The sequence below is a fragment of the Xiphophorus hellerii genome, chromosome 8 (assembly GCF_003331165.1).
Source record: "Xiphophorus hellerii strain 12219 chromosome 8, Xiphophorus_hellerii-4.1, whole genome shotgun sequence".
Taxonomy (NCBI): domain Eukaryota; kingdom Metazoa; phylum Chordata; class Actinopteri; order Cyprinodontiformes; family Poeciliidae; genus Xiphophorus; species Xiphophorus hellerii.
In genome coordinates, this window is record NC_045679.1 from 21,508,786 (window position 1) to 21,529,701 (window position 20,916).

The 20,916-nt window shown below is 37.2% G+C and overlaps 1 protein-coding gene across 2 annotated transcripts in view; it reads left to right on the top strand.

Moving 5' to 3' along the window:
• fibcd1b (fibrinogen C domain containing 1b) overlaps nt 1–20,916 on the top strand; it is a 154,739-nt gene that overhangs the window by 60,382 nt on the left and 73,441 nt on the right. For both annotated transcript variants that reach the window (XM_032570021.1, XM_032570022.1), the window contains 2 exons: nt 5,111–5,270; nt 17,141–17,277. In XM_032570021.1, coding sequence (XP_032425912.1) covers nt 5,111–5,270; nt 17,141–17,277 — 297 coding nt within the window. The remainder of the gene's footprint in view (nt 1–5,110; nt 5,271–17,140; nt 17,278–20,916) is intronic.

A 20,916-nucleotide genomic window follows, 5' to 3' on the forward strand; every position in this document is an offset into this window, starting at 1 on the left:
ACCTTGCAGATATCACTTGCCTCAGTTATGACACTGTTCATGATTCAGTAATAAGAGATTGGAAGAAAAAAAACAAAAAAGAAATGGCATACTATGAGAGTTTTAAGGTGAAAGCAAGCACTGGCCAAAACGTAACACAATGTTCTGCTTCACATTTTCCAGAACGAAAAGCACTTTGATCCCTAAGGTTTTGGGGGAAAATATTCTGTGGACTGACAAAACAAAAGTGAAACTTTTCAGAAGGTGTGCATCTACCATAAATCTAGCATAGCATGTCATAAATAGAACATCATCATGGAGGTAGTGTGACTGCCTGAGGCTGATTTGCTGCTTCAAGACCTGGATGACTTGCTGAGATTAATATTTGCAACATTTTAAGGGTTCTTTTTTTATTTATTTTATTTTTTTTTCCAGTTCTGTTGGTTTCTCTTCTCATTGAGCCAATGAAATAACAAAATTAGTCTCTGAAAGTGCTCTCCATGGCAATTCAAAATTACCTGATAGACATTTAGAACATGTTGGGGAGGGTTTGTTATTAAGTAGTACCATAATTAACAAACACCCACTAGAAAAATATGTGGCACTAGAGTTAGCTTACTCCTGTGGTTGCTGAATGTTACAATATTTCTTGGACAATAATTGTTTCATAAATTGCACTATTCCAGGATTCTTGCCTTGTACTATTCCACTAGCTCAACAAGGCTCCGGTCAGAATTGGCCTCAGATAAAATGTACTGTACATAATAATAGCACATAATGTGAATATTTTGTGACTCTTAGATGCACCTCCAAATGCAGTCTCCTGCTGCTCCAGGGATGAGTTTTGTTCCCAAGGCATTTTTTCTGTTCCTTTTTTTTTTTCCATTGCTTGATGATCTTGGGTCATGTCATGCGTGTTGTGAGCAGAATGTCAGCTGGGTTATTCTTAACCGCAGCGTCCCCGTCCCCGTTTCTCCTATTTACTGTCCCAGGATATATCTCCGACTTTGATTTCATCAGGCATTAAAGCTTTTTCTAGTCTCACAATGACAGACTGCTCAGCATAACAGCACAACTAATGTCTTTTATGTTCTTTTTTAACTCTAAATGTGAAAGGGCTCCATAGTCCATTAGACTGATAAAAGAACAAACCTACTGAGACTCTCTGCCCTGCTCTTCAGATGACCCTGTATATCTAAAAAGCCCTGCTTTGTTTGTTTTTGTCGCTTTCTCCTGATGACTCCATTAAAAAAAATAAATAAATAAAACATGTTTATCAGCATATCACTCATTAGTTTGATTTATTAACCTGCCCTTGATATCTACTGGGGGCGTTGTACATACTTGGTGTTTGGGTGCACTGAAAAATTACCATATGTCTGGAGCTGCACATACTCAGTCTGATTATTCTGAAGATTAGATTAAATCAGAGAGACATTTGTATAATATTCTGAAGCACTTATTTATTTATTTGCCTGCCTGGCTTATCGTTGTCAGGAATTTTCTGTCCCTGATAAAAACTCAAAAAGTGAATAAACTCCATGCTGTGTTCAGTAAAATTATGCTTTCATTAAATTTCATTCAAATTATAATTGTTTATCAAGGACTTTGCTGCTCTTAATTTCAGAAAGTCATTCCAATTATTTTGCATCTCACCTGAAATAACATGGATTTATTGTTTATCTTGAAATTCTTGCTACTGCTAATGTTTTCATGCTAAGCTAACATTAGCATGTTTGACTTCTCATGAGCTTTCAGTATGTCCCAGTTACATGCGGAGAAAACCTACCTTATAAACTTAGTGGCTTGAAGGAAACATCATGAAATGTAATAAAGTGTTTGAGCTCCTCTCTTTGAGTTAGTACAGACTCTTTCATAGTATTTTTATTTTATTTTTTTATAGAATTAAAACAGCATTCTTACGCTGAAGAAAAGGCTTCAGCGTTGCTAGTAAAGATTGCTAGTAAATGCATTTTGAACTTTACTACCTACTTGCAAGTCTTATCTATAGGTATGTACAGTATATGACATACTTTAAATAGTGAAATACACTGCAAATTCTGATTAAGGCATTTATGGACATACACAACACACACACACGGTAATTGTCTGCTACACCTGCTGTAGTGAAACAAGATTCAGTCGCACTTTATTGCCGTCTGTTTGCAGTTTGGTTTCAGATAACCTTGGCTCAACTTGTATTGCACTTGTATTGTTCTTGTAACTGTTATGGACTGGATAAATGTCACACAAACTAGATAATTTATGGCCTGTACTGTTATCCGATTTGTCAGTGAGAAACCAAAAGTAAATGGAAACATCAGCAAAATCTTTTCAGTGTTTTTCAGAAGAAAACAACATCAAATCATTCCATTTCATTTGAAATTAAGAATGAAAAAAAAACAAGGCTAGTGGTCATGAGGGAAGATGTATATATTTGTGTGTGGGAGCATAAAAACACTTTTTTCACGCAGTTCTTTGGATGCCAAATTATTATGTTGATTGTTCAAAGAAGGTTCACAAACATGTTTCACACTTCGTTTATGACCAACTGTGGTACATTTAGAGATATATTTTTTTGTGCAGGGTAGAAGGGTGGTTGAGGGTTATGGACCTCTTTGATCTATGATTTTTCTATTAAATGCACTGTATAAGTATTTCCGTAGGGTTTTCAGCTGCTGTTGTCTCAGCAGCAACACCCTCTTAAAGTTCTGAGTCATTCCTGGTTAAATAAAACATAAATATACACTATTCAACATGAAAAGATCGTAATTTTGTCGTCTTCAAGCTGAGCATGTGATCAGATCATGTTCAGGATTTTCAAATCATCCTTTTATGCAACAGCTGCGCAAAAAAGCACCTAAATTGGCCCCCATTTAAACCCTGACACAAAACAAGGCTCCATGTGTTAAGTACTGTGGCGTAACTGATTTTCTAAGCCAGTGCAAAGGCTGTCTAATGAGATCTAATTACATAATGATCCTAATTGATGTGTCTGTCAAGGCTAAGCAATCGAGGCTGGAGACACGTCTCCTGCTTTGAAAGGAGACACGCAAGCAGAACGTCAATACATGCTTAACAAATAACAACTGGAGAAATAGTGTGAGAAAGCCACATTCAAAAGTGTCTTCCCCATGAATCCTGCCTTGTTGCCGAGCAGAACAGTCTCGGTTCTGTAATGTATGCATGCATGTGCCTGTAGCTTTCTTTGCACCTGCATCGGGGCATGTACACAAACGTGCCTTGTTTGAAGCTGCGTTTGGGTTTAACTCACACTATTCCAGTGTGATATTCTCTCAGCGTAGTTCGCTGTGCCTCGGCTTTGTGTTGCATAGATATTGAGGCCAAGGAATGGCCACAGGGGTTTACATCTAATGCAGTTTTAACACCTGAGTATAGCTGCGCCAATGGGGCGTATGACTTTGAACAGCGCAGGTTTTTGTTTGTGTGTGTTTTTGAGGGGGGTATGTTTGCATGAGACGGAGAAAAAGAAGGATGACGAAAGTTTTTTTTTGAAAGGGGTTGTTTGTACTGTGTCTGTGATTGAGATGAATGGCAAAGAGAAAAAAAAAGTATATATTTCTACTCTGAAATATACATAGTTTTCGAAACAACCTGGCTATTCGTAGACTCCAACAGGAATGAAATAAAAAAAAAATAATGACCTTAACTTCAATGACCAGCTCAGAGAAAGGCTGTGACCAGGGTATGTTAGAGAGGTTACCCTGCTCTTTGCTAGTCTTAGCCCACACATTCATCAACAACCTTCCCACAGGGCTTTTAGTGCTTCACTATAGTCACCAGATTGTGTTATGGGATAAGGTACCACGTGTCGTTGCTACACACTGCAGCCGTCGCATCTGTGTGCCTGTGAAAGTCCTGAAAGAATTATGCTGCTTGTCCTAACACATTCGTACAGTCAGGTGCACAGGATGACAACTTTTCCAGCGGGACTGAGGTAAATTTAGAATCCCAGCTTTGGATATGTTTTCCTCTGTTTTTCAAAAGACAAGAGAGAGAAAAAAAGCCTTTCAGCTGCAACATTCTGCAGTAAATATGCTGCTCCACTAGGAGGCAATAATGACAAAAATGCCATCAAAACATACAAAAGAAGAAGACCCTGACAGAAGATTTATGTTTTTCAGTAAACCGCTGTTAGTGTAGAGGGGGCTTTAAAATGAATGGCTGACTTCAAACTCTTTGCTTTAACACACCTGATTATATTACCTAATTATGCTGCCAGGATGCCTTCAAGGTCAGTGGGAAACCTGTTAATCACCTATCGGTTTAAATTAGGTGTATGGATGTAAAACATCTAAAACGGTTATGTCCACATAACTGGAATTGTGGTAAATAGCGTCTATGTTTGTTATACAGGTCACCCCCCTACTTTTGCCCCACTCCCACCAACAGAATATTGATTATTCTGTGTAATTTTGAATTAATTTGATCATGTTCAAAACGGGCTTATTGATTTTGTCATATTGAAGAAATAATTTATAGTGTGCCATATTTCAACACCCGTTTGGGAAATTTAGTCACTTAATGTCTTCGCATTTCTGTCCCTTTGCTGTTTCTTATTCTCCCTCTCTTCAAAGAGCTGTAGATAACTGGAACAATTTAATTTCATTTTGGCAACAGTTGAATAGGTTAGGCTAAATTCAGTCTGTATTTGCTTTTTTTCCTATTTTCAACTGCTTTTTGTTTACTGTGGAACAGAGCTAGGAATCTTGCTCAGGAAGCATTGACATTGAAAACTGCCGGGGAGACTGCATAATTTACAAAACAATCAGATGAAAGCTATTATGCTACTTTTTGTTTGTTTGTTTAAAGAGAGCAGTAATTTTGGCTTATAACAATGCTCTTATTGAACAGCTCCACTATCTTGAGTGGAAAATAAATGCTTGCCGCAAGTGTTGCCGAAAGTGAAAATGCAACAAGATATTCTATCATTTCATTGGACTCAGCTGTTCAAATCTAGCTGTTTGTGTGCTGTATAATAAAATAAGCAGCAAATGTTGTCCATCTTGAAGGTAATGAAACTGTTGTCCCATCTGCTGCGAAGGGAACTTGGTGTTATTTCATCATTAGTAAGTGTGTTCTCTCCCATCCCACTTTCATTGTGCTGCAGCTGCTGTCGGACAGCCAGATCAACATGGTGAAGGTGGTGAACTCCGTCAGCGATGCTCTCAATGCCATGCAGAAGGAAAACGTGGGACTGAAGGCTCGGGTCAAGGCCGATCTACAAAGAGCGCCGGTTCGAGGCGCTCGACTCAAGGGCTGTTCCAATGGTAAGGAAAACCAGTCAGTGTTTACCTCTATGCATATTTTTCTTGCAGGATTGGAGTTCATACTGCGCGGATTTGTATGCCGTTCCATTGTCCTTCTGTACTTCCGTAAATTATGCATCACAGACAACCTAGAAGTTGACATTTCACATTCCTTTCCTGCTCCATGTCACAATTGTCCCTTGACCTATTATTCTTTAGAGTTCTTTTCCAGTGCGATCTGTTTGTTATCCATCATGCAGCATATTCATTCAAAAGAGCCTCTCCGGGCAAGGTGTGGGCTCCTTTCACATTATTCAGTGGCGGTAAGACTGTGGTATTTTTCACTTTACATGAGAAATGACTTATGTGTCCGCAGAGAACGCCCCGAGGCACCGTCCCATTGGAAGCCTTTTAACCAGGCATACCCGGTGGCATCCCCCCTGCTGAATTTGTCTGTCACTGATAGCCAAGTAGCACAGCTGAGCTCCTGCAGAGAATACAACATACAATCACAGGCGACACTTTTCAACTGGTTTTATTATTGAAGGGAGGATTTAAGGATAAAGTAGATATTTAGTAAACATGGAACGCAAAGGCTTCTGTCTGCCTTCTATATGCTATATTACTTCTCAGTCTGTTATCTGATGTTTCCCTAAGCACCTGACATGTTAATGTAATTAAAAAAGAGATCAGGATATCAGTCCAGTTTTGAGATCCTGGCGCTGGCTACATGTTGCTCAAAGAATTGAAAATGTTATTTATTTATAAAGCACTTTCTAATAAAGCCCAGTTTACATTTATGATTTTCTTCAACGCTATAAACCACTGAGACCTTTAAGATCATCTGAATCAAACCTGCTCATCATTCCAAGAGTTTGAACAAATCACACCAAAGCAACTTTAAGATTTTGTGCACCGATATTCTGGATTAAGCTTCCGGTTCACTGTAAAGCAAGATTAAAAACCTTTTAATTTGCTTGCAATTGCCTTTAAAAAAAAACATGTTTGAAAACCTGGCTGAAAGATGCTACATAGATAAAGTTGGCTTCCCTGGCCTTTCTGTATGGTTGTGAACACACTCTCCTTGGGCCTTGTAGCAACACAAGCGCCCATATTCACACCATTTTTGGTTCAGTTGAACAGCAGAACTCAATGGAAAGAAAAATAACTTCTTACCAGAACATCATTTGTTTTTCTGCTTATGATCATTCTTTTTTTCTTATCTTTTTCTGGTCGTTATCTGACTTTTCTTCATATGCTGCTTTCGGTGCCACCCTGTTACTCAGAGCTGCATTTATACACAGTATGCTCAATTAGCAGAAATCCAAGGTCACAAAAGTCTGAATTGGTACAGAAGACTAAACATGTACTGTCAGAAAAAAGAAAAAAAAAAGTTTTTACTTGTATTTTATACAATAATGAAATTCTAATAACATGCTTACTATGATTTGATTGATTTCAGTCTATTTGATAATAGCAGTTAATTTCTAATTATATTATAGTTTGCCTTAAGTCTTAGTTTTTTCTGCATTTTTTGAAGTTTAGTGACAATACTCTGGACAGAATGACACGGATGAAACAAAATTGTGCGAATACTCTGTGTATTGGTGCAAACAGCCAAACATTTAAATAGAAGAGCTGCACAAGAAAATGCAAAATATAAGTACATAACAAACAGTTTTGCATTTTGAATGAATTAATCCTTGAAAAGACGAAAGATACCTTTTCAGTTCAAGCATTGGCTGAATCTTAACAGTTAATCTTAGAAAACCCTTTGGAAGACAAAAAAAAGTGGCAACAAAAGAATTATAAATCACATAAATTTAAGTCAAACGATATAAAGAAATCTAGTAGCAGAGATATGTTTGATTCTGTATTGGAAAAAAAAATGCCATTCATAAGTTTAAATGCTTAATTTTTGATCAGGCGCAAATCTTTATATCAAAACCTAACAGAGTTAATGTTCAACGCCATTTGAAACTCTGTTGGTGGTACTGAAAATTGGTACTCTTAGGGCATGCATTTGTTGCATAGTTCTTGCTTTTTGATCTCAGTGAGAACTTCCGATCTCCTAACAACATTTTCTGAGGCAATCAGTAAACAATTAGTTGAAACAAAGCATAATTTAAACTAGCTATAAATTATAAACCAGTTGTTGAAGAAATTATTCATCAGAACTAACCAGAGTTCTTTACAGTGGAATAATTTATTCAAGCTTCCTTATTAGTGCATTGTCTTGTGGCTGCAAATGAAAAATATCAGCAATCCCCCCCCCCTCCCACATACACACACACACATATATTTATATATATATATATATATATATATATATATATATAAACAAATAAAACAATTACACTATTTGTAGGTTTTCTGCTCTGACTGTAAAGTTGCATCATCTGGAATCTGAAAAAAAAAAACAGAATTCACTGGCATTGAATTGAACACATGTTTCCACTAAAATGTTTATATCTGCACATAGTGTAGGATTGTTACATAACATAAAGTCAGTCCATAGTGTAAGAGTGTGGTGACTATTACATCGGTCCTGCTGTGGCTGCTGCAGAGTGGCTCAAAGGCTGCTCCACTTCTAATTATTTCCCACAGAGATTCTTAGAGTTCAGCCAAATGACAGTCAGGCTTATTATTAATTTCCTGAAAAGTGCTGCAGACGAAACTGAAAGCAGCTTTTTATCATAATTTTATCTATTTCTGGTGTTCTGGATTTTCCAGAAAATATAGATAGCACTCAGAGCCGAATGATTAGTGTTGTTTTGTTTTTTTTTTACTCCTATTATTAGGGTTTTGGAAATCCTAGTGAATATATCCATTTTTATTTGCATATATCTTAAAATGTAAAGGGACTCTGAAATGGATCCATTCCACATTGCATCAAAATGTTTTAGAACAGTAAATATGCTAATTTTTCCTTTACAGATTAAACATTTTCTTTCATACATGTAACCGTAACAGCATTCGGGTAACAGATGTTAGACCTACACCTAGACCTACAGTCTCAAAATACAAGCATATCTGTGTTTCTAATTACTGCTGGTGTAATAATAGAGAAACTAAAATATGATGTCTAAAACAAACATTGGGAGTTTGGTATAACAACATCTGTTTTGCTTTGTTCTAAAGTTATTTTTGCTGTTTGTGTTTGGAAGAAACAAACTTATTTCATTCTGTGAGTAAGACTCAAAGTAAAACTAAACTAAAAAGTAAAACTCTGACAGCCAGTATAAACTTTCCTCAAGATTTCAGCACCATGGACAGAGCATCTGAGGCCAGAAACATGTAAAGAAACTTTTTTTTTTCCTTAAGTCTACAATTTTGCAGTTCGACAACAGACATCCTCTCTCTTAAACACCAATCTGATCTTATTTTATGACACAACCATGTATTATTGGTCACTTATATTCCAATTTATGACTCTTAAAAAGATGCGAGAAAGGCCTCATATACAGTATGTCACATTTGCTCTCCTTTTTTTTATTCAAATTCCACCATTTATTCGTGTGGGTTTGAAGCAAAAACACAGGACACCTCATTATGATGATATTTGTAGACATTTTCTATCAAATCTCTAAAAGCAAAATAGTTTTCTTCTGGAATGTTGCTGTCACTGCTATCACCATGGTTTGTTCAGAATCTTTTTCCACCAAGGTCCGTAGCCGCTCTTAACCCAAATAGGTTTCTTGATCTCAGCATTGTAAAATCAGGACTAGGTTAAAGCCTTAATGTGTCAAAAATGGGCTCATTTAATGCTGTTTCACTTCCGTTTGAACAGATGTGGGAAAACCTGTGGCCAACTGTTTCCAAATAAATTACAGATCCAAATTGCAGATGTAAGCTATGAACTGACCCACTTTGATGCATTGAACATAACAGAGGGAAAGAAAAGAGCTATAACCTCAGGATATTTTTATGTTCACAATACACAGGTGGTAACTCTTGTGGTTTCACTGCAGTCCACCCTCTGCTAGAAAAATTAGGGCTGTTATTTTGCAGATGTTTATGCTCATTGTGGATCTCTGACTCCTTAAAATGATTTGACCTCCTACCGGATTTGAAGGGGAGTGGGGACACGCGTGCGATTCATTATTAGTGAAGCGTTCCCTGACTCCATCTGCTGTCCTGTCGTCTTCTTGCCAATAATTTATTCAACCTCTGTCAAGCTGCAAATGTTGTAACTGTTAACACAAAGCAGCTTAGGATTAGGTTGAAATATATTTACAGTGGCTTGCAAAAATTTTTATAGCATGACTTTTCTTCCAAATTTCTACAAAGTTCAACACAAAGTATTGCATAATTGTAATGTGGGAAGAAAACTATGGCTTTCAAGGTTTTTAAGGATGTGTTTAAAACCCAATTTTGCTCCAATTACAGCTGCAGATTTCTGCTATGTGTCTACCAAATTTGCACATCTGAAGAAAAAAAATGTACCCATTGTTCTTTCAAAAAGAGTTCAGGTTCATTGAGATTGGATGGAAAGCAGTTGTGAATAGCAACTCTCATGACTTGATAGATTTTTAATTGACCTTTAACTTCCCTATTGTTGACATGATTTGATGTAAACAATTAAATTGCAAGTGGTTGTAGGTTTAGGAGTTTTTGTCCTCACTGAAGTTGAACCTTCACCCTCTTCTCAAATAACAAGTTTCTTAAAATATTGTCTTATTGTAGTCCACGTACGTAGCTATCTAGCTATTCTGACTAACTTCCTTATCCCTTCTGAAGAAACGCATCTCCAAACAGTTGTCTTGCCACCGCTACGTTTCATTATGGTTGTACCTTAAAGTATTTAGTTCGAGAGATTTTTTTCAGAGGTATATTTGCAACATCATGCTGCCATGCCCATGTTTCACCGAAGGCATGATGTGCAGGGTTTTACTTTCACAGAGGCCTAAAATTACAAATGTAGTCTCCTGTGAACACGCTATATTTTAGTCCCTTGCAAATCTGATCAGCTTTTCTGTCTCAGCTGAAAAGAAGTATCCTCATTCCACGATTCTGCTACATTTCAACTAGGTTACTTCTGAAAAAAATATTATCCTGAACTTTATGTAGTGGTATCAGAGTGAAGGGCTTTATGTTCCCTCCAAATCAAAATAATGCACTACTTTGTTTTTGCACAACATAAGTCCCAATGAGATGCACTAAGGCAATGCTCTACCTTAAAAAGTGTCACAAAATTCAAGGAGTATGGGAATAGTTTTGTTTTTTTTCAGGGCTGTGTATGTGTTGATCCTGAGCACTGTGCAAGTTTTCTTACCTTTTTGCTCCTCAGAGCTTCTGATGAGACAATCGAAAGCTAAGCAGCCAGCAGAAACAAAGTAGCTGTTCTGGAGCATATTCTTGACATTTTAACAGATGTGAACACTGGGTTAAAAATAAAAAACAAATCTAAGCTAAGGAAACTACAAAATATTGTTCTTCTCACAAACCATCATGAATGACGAACAGCATTTATTTCCCCTCTGACTTTCAATGCTTATTAGATAAGCAGCATATTCCTGTTTATTTTTCTCTGTTGAAGATAACACTCACCAGACAGCACATTTTTATTTCTGACTGTGAGCGTACAGTGTGCGTGCAGCAAATTTGAGGAATTTACTTGCAATCGGTGGACACACCAATGAATATTTTTGTCTGTTCATCTTCATCTGAGCCTGTGAATAGTTCAAGGTGTCCCTCGTTTCACTGTTTCTGTTGGATTCTCTTCAGAACATATTGGTTTTCAAAGCTGTGTGAATTCAGACCTGACAGCAGTGAGACCCGGCTGTGCTGCTGGATAAACCTGTAACAGGAGTCCTACTTTTCAGCTGATGTATAGGCTGATGATCGAGGGATGCTGCAGAGGGACTATGACTATGTTGGATTATGTGAAGTATCATTATTAGATGAGAAGAGGGATTGTATAATTTCCAGACATATAGTGCTATTTTATAGCACAATCAACTATTACCTTCAATCGTTCTAAATCATGTGGTATATTTCAAATATAACCTAAAAGAAATGTAACTTTTCAATTTGATGCCTTGAAATTGACCTCATTTTTTCAGGTCTTACTCTTTCTGACACTCAACCTTCTGCAAGTAATCACAACAGTGCATTGGGAACTGGAAAATTTGGTATTGATCCAATCAGTCGCAAGTAAACACTGGCAATACCAATTCTGATACCGATACTTTTTTTTTTCATGAAATGTCTTTATCATTGAATAAATTGGTGATTTGACATCATGTTTCAACTGTTTTAGGGTCTTTTTGATGTGCTGAAGCCAAAAAATCACATTGGTTTTGCTCAATCAGGTCAGCCTTTTGAACTATGGATGCAACATGAGCATCAAAATGCACCACTTGGGCGTGCCGTGGTGGCGGAGGGGTTAGCGCGACCCACATTCAGGCAAACGTAGCCTCGACGCGGCTGTCGCGGGTTCGACTCCTGGACCCGACGACGTTTACCGCATGTCTTCCCCCCCTCTCCTGTCAGCCTACTTTGAAAAAGGGACACTAGAGCCCACAAAAAGACCCCTTGCGGGGCGATAAAAAAAAAACAAAAACGCACCACTTGTTCTCACATATGAAACGGTTTCCTGAGAATCAGGGATTAATCAGTGATGATCAGAGACTCCATCACCACGACCAGAAGAGATGGAGAATTTTGCACAATGAGAACGTAATGTTCAATTTACATGTACTTACCCATATCAGTGTTTATTGTTCAACTTAGAGAAACCCAAGTTTGTAATATTAGAAGACAATTTTTTTCTCCAAAAACCTAATGTCACAAAAATGCAATAAATTTAGTCAGAAGATCGGATTTCTCTAAATCAAAAACCTGACCTGATTGAGAAAAATGGTTGTCATTTTACAGCAGTGCAAAGTAGTTCTAATTCAGTTGAAAAAACAGACACAGTGTTATGATAAACTGCAGGACAAAGTTATTTGTGAAATTTGTGTTTAATTATCAAACAACTATGTAACACAATGTAGCAGAAAAGAAAAAAATTCACGTTTACTTTCTGTTATTAATATTAAGTTGAAGTGCTTATTGGGGAATTAAACAGAATGTATTTTGAAAAGAAAGCAGACATGTTGAGTGCAAACATGACAAAAAGTAAGAAATCCGGCTCTTCTATTTAAATGTAAGCTCTTAACATTTGGGATTTTAATTCCTGCATATACTCTGCCATTAAATCTGTGAGCAAATTCCAGCAACTTCCTAGACATGTAGAAGAAAAACTGCAAACAAAAGCATTGATCTCATCATGGTATTGATCCAAAACCATTACTCACCTCGGTATCGATAGTATTGATATTTAGATCAATACGCCCAGGCCTGCTGAATGGCTGCCAGGAGAGATTCAAGGATTTCTCAAACATGCGTGAAATAATCAAAGCAACACTCCAGGCATGTTTTTGATGGGAGAATAACCTTATAGCATGAAATAAAGCTCAGAAAAGCTGATTTTCTCAATACCCCCCACATTAACCAAAGCAAATATCATGAAATGCAGGACATATTTTATGGTTATAACTAATGTAGCAAAAGGAAGCACTGCGTACAGATTTACAGCTGAAAATAGTCCTAAAATCTATTGAATCCAATGTTTTGATGTTCATGTTGAAAGCAAGGCTCAGTTGACTTAAAAGGCTTTGAAGCCTCTTTAGAAAATAGATCTCAGTAAAGCAAATGTTCTAAATATCACAGATTATATTTTCAGTCATTTGTATAATTTATTCATGGTAGAGGACAGGGACTATCACAAACACTATTCTGTACCTCAAACCCAAAGTACACTTCTAAAAACACACTTCTGAGTCATAGCATTTGACCCCTGACAAGTGTGTAAAATAACACTAATAGTCTCTTCTTAATGACAGTTGTTAGAGGTTGGGGTTGATGAGGTGGCAAAATAACGTTGTGTCCCCAGACTTGATGTTCCACAAGCAGGAGAAATGGGGAGCTGTAGGGATTTGAGTGAGTTTCACCAGAGCCAAATTGAGATGGCTAGACAACTGGGTCAGAGTGATATCAAAACGTGAGCTCATGAGGGGGTTCCTCGTCTGCTGTGGTTCAAGGAAGGAACACTGCTTAACCTGCAAGAAGACTACATCTCACTGTTGCCTGTGGGGAGCAAACCCTGCTCCTCAGTACTGAGATCAAACTGGCAAGTAACTACAACTCTGATTGCTGTAGAAGTAAATACTGGTCCTGATAGTTAAACGCAGTTTGTTGCATTGGCTGCTTTGGCCCAGATTAGCTCATACTCTAAACCAACATTTGGCATGTAAATAGTGGAAGAAAGTGCTAACCTGAGTAACACATGGCACCAGGATGCACCATAGGAAACGTCTCTTTGTAGTGATAAATATGTGCTTCAAAACTAAGTTAGCATGGAAATAGTTTTTGCATCAAATCAATGAGTCGTAGATGCTTACTTCTCAAATCAATCAAGCGCCTGGAGGATGTACTCGATAGCAAAAAGTCCAAACAATGGAGGCTTCACTTCCCAGTTCCATCTTGGTTGCCATGCGCACCTTCTTATGTTTTGTGGAGACAAATGCATGTTCAGGATGTTTTGGCAACACATTCACATTCAAATACTGTACATTTGACCACGAGGTTATAAGAATATGCCTCATCAGTGTATTATTATCATCATTTTCATTTTGGAAACATATTTCAGTCCAGATAAGAAGCAAACCTTCAAAGGAAAACACTGTAATACCTTTTTTTTTTTTTTGCTTATTAGTAGATGGAGGTCAAGATGTTTTTTGGCAAATGTTAAAAGGGGCCTCTGTGTTCTTTTTAACAAGCAGAGGTTGTACCTTGAATCTCTCCCATGGATGTCATTTTTCCCCCTGGTCTCTTTCTTTTATTGTTGAATCGTGAACACTGACCTTAAACGAAGCAAGTGAGGCATGCGGTGCTTCTGCTTTTTGTTCTATTTTCTTTTATGACGTCCTGGATGAGTTGTACTTTTAGAGAAATTTTGGGAGGCCTGGCCACACCTCAGCAGGTTCACCACCGGTCTGTGTTTTCTCTACTTGTGCATAATGGCTCTCACTATAGCTGACGTTGGCAAGCCTTAGAAGGGGTTGAATATCATAAATGTCAATGACTTTTCTTCACATCTGTTATTGTATTATCTTTTTAATTGGGGCAGAATGTGTTGATTTCTGAGATTCTAACTCCACGCTGTCACACGTCACAGTTGGGTGGTTTCTCAATTCCACAGGTCTGGTAGTAATCAGGCATGGGCCTGGCTGCATAAATTGAACAGAAAGAAATGTGGGTAATGAAGCATTTAAGTGTGAGTAAAAGAGGAAATCTTCATAGCACTCAAGTCTATATGGATAAACCGAAAGCAAGTCTTCAAAATTGTTCATCATTCAACCTAAACAACCACGTGTCGTGTACTAAATCCAGAAAACTGGCAAAGAAACACCTTTTGATTATTTTTGACTACACAAAAGTAGCAAATGAACCCAATTGTGTTCAACAGTTAATACATTGACATTTTTTCCAATCCTCTAAGTTAAAAGGTAAAAGTACCTTTTAACTTATTGTGCTGATTGTGATGCAAGGGTGGCGGTGTGTTAATTATCTTAATTAGCTGCGTCTGTGAAGGAGTGGATATTCACCATAGTCACCGAGCTCGTGTGCTCTCTGAACCCTTTAGATTACATTTACTTATGTTAATTCGATTAATTAGAAGCTGTAATGACAAGTCCGGGCATGTTTGTGCATTTATATTCCAACCCTTTTGATTCCAGCCATCTTCCTTTAAATAGCACTTGCTTTATAGTCAAGGTTAAATTTTCCAAGCCACATTCAACCTGTGGTATTAATCTGATCATGGTTGTCCTGATAAGAATGTCCTTTTTGCTCTAAGGATAATTAAAGTTAAAAGTCCATGTTTGAATTTTCACATCCTTCTTTTTCTTTTTCCTTTTTTTTTTGATGCCCTGTGGAATTTAGCTTCCTGGGATGAAAAACGAGGAGTGGGAGATGTTACCGCTTATGTGTGACGATGATGAAAGCTGGAACTTATTAGCAAAGGCTGACACTGAGAAGCAGAAAAGCTTCATGGGAGACAAACATTTCATACCATGTAAGAGGGAACTTGTACGGCCTTTTTAAGAACTCTCCTAGCTGTTTTAAATTCAAGATTTTGACCCTGTGAAGTCTGCATGCATAATCTATACCACTGCTCCCATCACAGGGTTCCTTTTTTTTTTTTTTGCTTCCTTAGGAATAGACTCAGTATTCCCTGGGTTACAGGGGTTTTTTAGCCACAAACAAGGATGCCTCTGTTTCTCTCATCTCCGGGATAGGAGCTCTGTCTGTCTCTGTCACATCTTCTCTCCAGGATTTTCGTCTTAAATTCTGCAGCTTATAAAGTTTCTTCAAACCTCCAGACTCTTCTATCACTCAAATGTATGGATTTTCTTTTTCTTTCTTTCTACTTTTTTTTCTGTTTCACACAGCCCATATTATCTCAAGTTTCATCTATTCTGCTGCTTTCTTTGGGTGTCTGCATACCTGTTTCACTTTTGTGCCTTTTAACCAACACTTTTGTGTATTTCTTAGCTCCTTGCTATGGTACCAGCAGTTGTTGTGGATAGTGACTTGCAAACAGATCACTTTAAGGCACTCACTTAACAATATCTGGATGAATGTTCAGAAGCTTTTGAAGCTTTTAGAAATCAAAACAATGCATGATAGGCTGAAAATCAGCTTATGCAGTGCTTGTAAAAAGTATTATTTCACCTTTTTTACTTGATGCACTGCAGTCAAAAACTTTCTGAAATTTATAAGATTCTGTGTAACAGAGCAATACAAGGTAGCAAAAAATAAAGTAAAAAAGTGTTTTTTCTTAAACACGACAGAAATCTAAAACGTGTGTGTTTGTTATTCATCCCCCTTTAAACTATCTCCAAATAAATAAAATCTGCTGCCTTCGGATGTCTTCTAATAAGTATAGCCAACTGTGTGTTTTGTATCATCAGTATAAATAAAGCTACTCCAAGGAGGCTTCAGAAATTTCCTTGAAAACATTATTGAACAAACCGAAGAACACAATGGAAGAAACAAATACTGGATAGCATAATTGATACATTATGCTAACAGGGAAGGATTTTAGCTGCAGCATCCCATTGTGGAGATGCTTTTATTCAGAAGAAAAAAGGTAGCTGGTAAGAGTTGGTTGTAACTGTGATGGAGTTAAATCAGGACAACATTGGGGAAAAAAAACAACAATAGATACTGCAAAAGACTTGGAACCTGCCCAGAATAATCAACCTAAACATACAACAGGAACTACATTGTAATGGTTTGGATCAAAGTATGATGACTTGTTAAAATGACCCAAAGTTCAGACCTAAAGCAACTAGAGAATATTTGGCAATACATAATAATTAGCTTTTCACTCTCTCTTTCCAATATGACATTAGACTGATTCAAAGAATAGGTGAATATTGCATGAAGAGATGGTTTTATGAATACTTGTCCCATGGATCTGAATCTACCACACTTTCTATATCTTTCCATTTGTTATTATCTTTACAATCATGCTCTACTTTGTTTTGGTCTTTGACATAAACTCCCCATGAAATATGTTATTTTTTTTCTGATTTTGAAGTGAAAAAATTCTGAAGAACTCAATGCTATAATGAACATTATAATAATTTTGTGCAATGCGGATTCTTGTGCAATTGTTGCTTTCTGTTTAAATAAATCGATTAATCCAACATGAACTGAAAATGCCACAATGTCTGTCTTTAAATAGAAGTCGGAGTGAGACAAGTCCACTCCTTTCTCCTTAAAAATCCATACATGGTTTGATTTATTTAATGCGTCCTTCCTCTCACCCTTCCAAGGCTCTCGCCCCCGCGACTGCGGCGATCTGTACGCCAGTGGTCAGAGAGAGGACGGCATCTACTCCGTGTTTCCCGTTCACCACCCTACGGGCTTCCAGGTCTACTGCGACATGACCACGGACGGAGGAGGATGGACGGTGAGTCAGACCTGATCTGGAGAAAAACACACAAAACACAAAGCTCTTAGGTTTTTTTTTTTTTTTGTGCGTGCATTTCTGCTCAGTCGATACATTTCCTCTATGGTGATAAACAAGATGAAAACAGAAAAATGAAATAGGCCTGCAGGCCCTTTGAACCCATCTTCTCTCATAAGTTATACGGAATGTATTAAGCATCCAAAGTAAAAAAAAAAAAGGATTCACCAAAGCTGAACCCACCTGCACACATCAATTCCATTCACTCATCCAGCACTTAATGTTGTATACATTTTTTTTTTTGAGCACCTACTGTAATTACAGATGTACTGCCTCGGGATTCTCATGTATTAAACATTTCATCAAAGTTTCATGTGTCAGAATAACAAGGAGATATCAGCACCGGGGTTTTTAAAATATTTCTAGGAGATTTTTTTGTGTGTGTTTTTGTCGTATAGAAGGTAGTTTTTGTTTTTTTTTTTCAAGTGACTGCTGAAAGAAATATGAAACAGGAGTTGCTGGACAAAGAAAGCTATTAGAAGAGCACACACCGATGGACATGACATGTTCAGCCATTGGAGGGAAAAAAATAAAATAAAAAATGGTGCCATCATAGCAGAAGGGGAGATTTAAACATTAGCTTTAATCTAAATTGCCTGCTGACGATGAGATGCCTCTTCAGATACAAATGTAGTGCAGTTTAGGAGCGACAACATGCATAGCCGGCACATTTGAATAAAGCTTCTGTGTAAAACAATTTATCATTCTGCTTCAAAGGCACAAAAATAAACTGTTTCCATTATAGGTGACAGATTTCCGACTTGCTCCTGTTTTCTGCACCTTTCTTTCCCAAGTATGTCTGATAACGCTTTGTAATCCTTAAAGGTAGACATAGAAATTTAGAGCTCTTCCAAGCATAAATAGTTATTTTCCTCACTTCAACATCTCTCAGTTGACTGGACCTACTCAAGTAAACAATCCCGTTTGATTTGGACTGTCTTCTGGAAGTGCTGCATCTTCTGGGAGAGACAGAGGAAGAGAGAGACGGCGAGGTGAACAAACACTGACACGCAGCTGCTTGTAGCTATATTGGGAATTGTAGTTCAGATATATTTTTCTTAGTACACACGAGCGCTTTCCAGCTAGAGACATTTATTCCTTTTTTGGTTGTGAGGTGTACTAAAGCTGCCTTTAGGAAGCGCAGAGAATTCCCTCTTAGAGAACGGGGGGATTTTTTTTATTTTTTTTATTTCAGTGACGTAAATCCATCACAACTTTTCATTTTACCCTTTCACAGGCTGTGATGCAACTTTTAAAAAAGGATAAAAAGGCGAACTTTGAAATCTATTCAAAACCTTTCACAATGTAATTTTCATTTCTGTATGTGCTGAGCAAAGTGATGCAAGTTTTTTGAAAAGTGTTTCACATGGTCTAGGGAATAAATACTTCTCAGGATTTAGTTTTAAACTCAGTGGGGTTTGTTTCTGTGGTCCATTTTTATTTGTATTTTCTTGCTTCTTCATAATACTGTACCAGGTACATATTTTCACAACCTTGGTAAACATTTATTTAAAAGAAGAAAACTACAAATAAGTTCACATTTTTATTCCAGTAGCTTCAACTCACACTGAACCTTTTAGGGGAAAAAAAACAACCTTTAATTTAAGAGCATTTATTCAGTATGGAAAAAATGTGTGCTTTGCTCTTTATGCAATTTCAAGTTTCTTTGAACTTCTAATTAGCAATTTATTACATTCTTTTTTTTCCTGGGATATAGACAGAACATGATAAAGACTATTTATTTTAGCCATTATCCACTAGACTAGACAAGAACTGAAGTTTATCTCAATACATTTCCAAACCTGTTAGAAAGAGTGTGACCTTAAAGACACCCTGTCTTCATAACTATTAAGCAGTATGGACATTAATGTCAGAAAGCATTGGTAAAAATGAAGCAACTTGTTTCTTACCATCACAAAAGTGAGTAAGAATAGATTGTACTGGAACTTTAACTGAATTTAGATGACCCAGATTGAGATTTGTGGCAACAAATAGTATATTGGATGCTCACCGTAAAGGATTTATATATGTGTGACATTTTGTCTTGCTATGTCGTTTTGTTGACTTTGAAACTGTTTTATGTTTTTAAAGCCCCATCTGGCGATTAGCACTGCAAATTAGCTAAGGCTAAAAATGGTGTGGTGTTCTGTTTTGTTAATGCCTTGTCCCTTGTCTCCATGAAAATAAACAATAAAAAATAAAGAAAGTACAACAGAGGATATGTGATGGTGTAGCACCAGAATAGATTAGAGTTCAAGTCAAAAATTATTTATATATTTATAAATCAAATAGATATACAGTACAGACGAAAAGTTTGGACACACCTTTCTAATTCAATGGGTTTTCTTTATTTTCATGACTATTTATAAGGCAAGAAATCCCACTTATTAACCTGACAGGGCAGGTTGACCTATGAAGTGAAAACCATTTCAGGTGACTACCTCTTGAAGCTCATCAAGAAAATGCAGAGTGTGTGCAAAGCAGTAATCACAGCAAAAGGTTGCTACTTTGAAGAAACTAGAATATAAGGGGTATTTTCAGTTGTTTTACACTTTTTTGTTTAGTGCATATTTTCACATGTGTTATTCATAGTTTGATGCCTTCAGTGTGAATCTACAATGTCAATAGTCATGAAAATAAAGGAAACTCATTGAATTAAAAGGTGTGTCCAAACTTTTGGTCTGTACTGTATATATATATATCAAATAAAATTGTAAAAGGAATAGGTAGAGATCCCTCTCTCTGTACACTCCAAACATTTGAGTTGTTATAGTGGAAGAAGAACTGTCCTGTTGGTCAAAGTTGATGTTAAAAAGTACTGACAGCTAAGGTGCTGCTAATTGTTCCACCGAAAACATCTCCTCCTTAACATGACCTGCATTAATTTCTTCATTTCAATGGTTGGGCTTTTCAAAATTTTACAAAGCAAGACTTTGGAACTAAAATAAAAGATTTTACCATAAGGTTATTTTAATGTATTCAAGTCTGAAATGCCTGCTTATTTTTATCCAGGGACATTTCCAAACCTTTAAGAAGTGATGTTTACCTTTTAATTGGAAAAATCTCAATTTATTATAAGCCTTAGGAGTTAAACTGTTATAATTTTCACAGTATTTGCCAAGTCAAGGCTGCAAAGTGAAATAAATAACAGAATTTCTTCTAAAAGTAATTCACCGTGCACTTCTCTTACTAATCCTTATGACAGTGAGCTGCGTGTTGACACCCATGCATGCTTGTGAATCTGTCACCGAGTTTGTGTGCGAGGCAAGGTCAAACCCCTTCCCTCCGCTCCCCCTTCCTCATCAAATGAAGTAAATCTGTCAGAGTGACGGAGTTCTAAGCAGCGCATGATGGAGCAGAGCGACGTGCAAGCCCGTCAGGGGCTGGACGTGTTTGCGCGCGTCCATCTATGCGTGAATTACTGTTTGCATCAAAGCGAAGGCGGCCCCACACGCCAAACCCCCAATCTGTTCTCAGTTAGTGGGGTGCTGTCCGTGCCACCCAATAAAAAAAAAAGAAAAGGAAAAAAAAAGGATATTCACAGCTGCTCAGATTGAGGCGATAACAAGCAGCTACTGATCC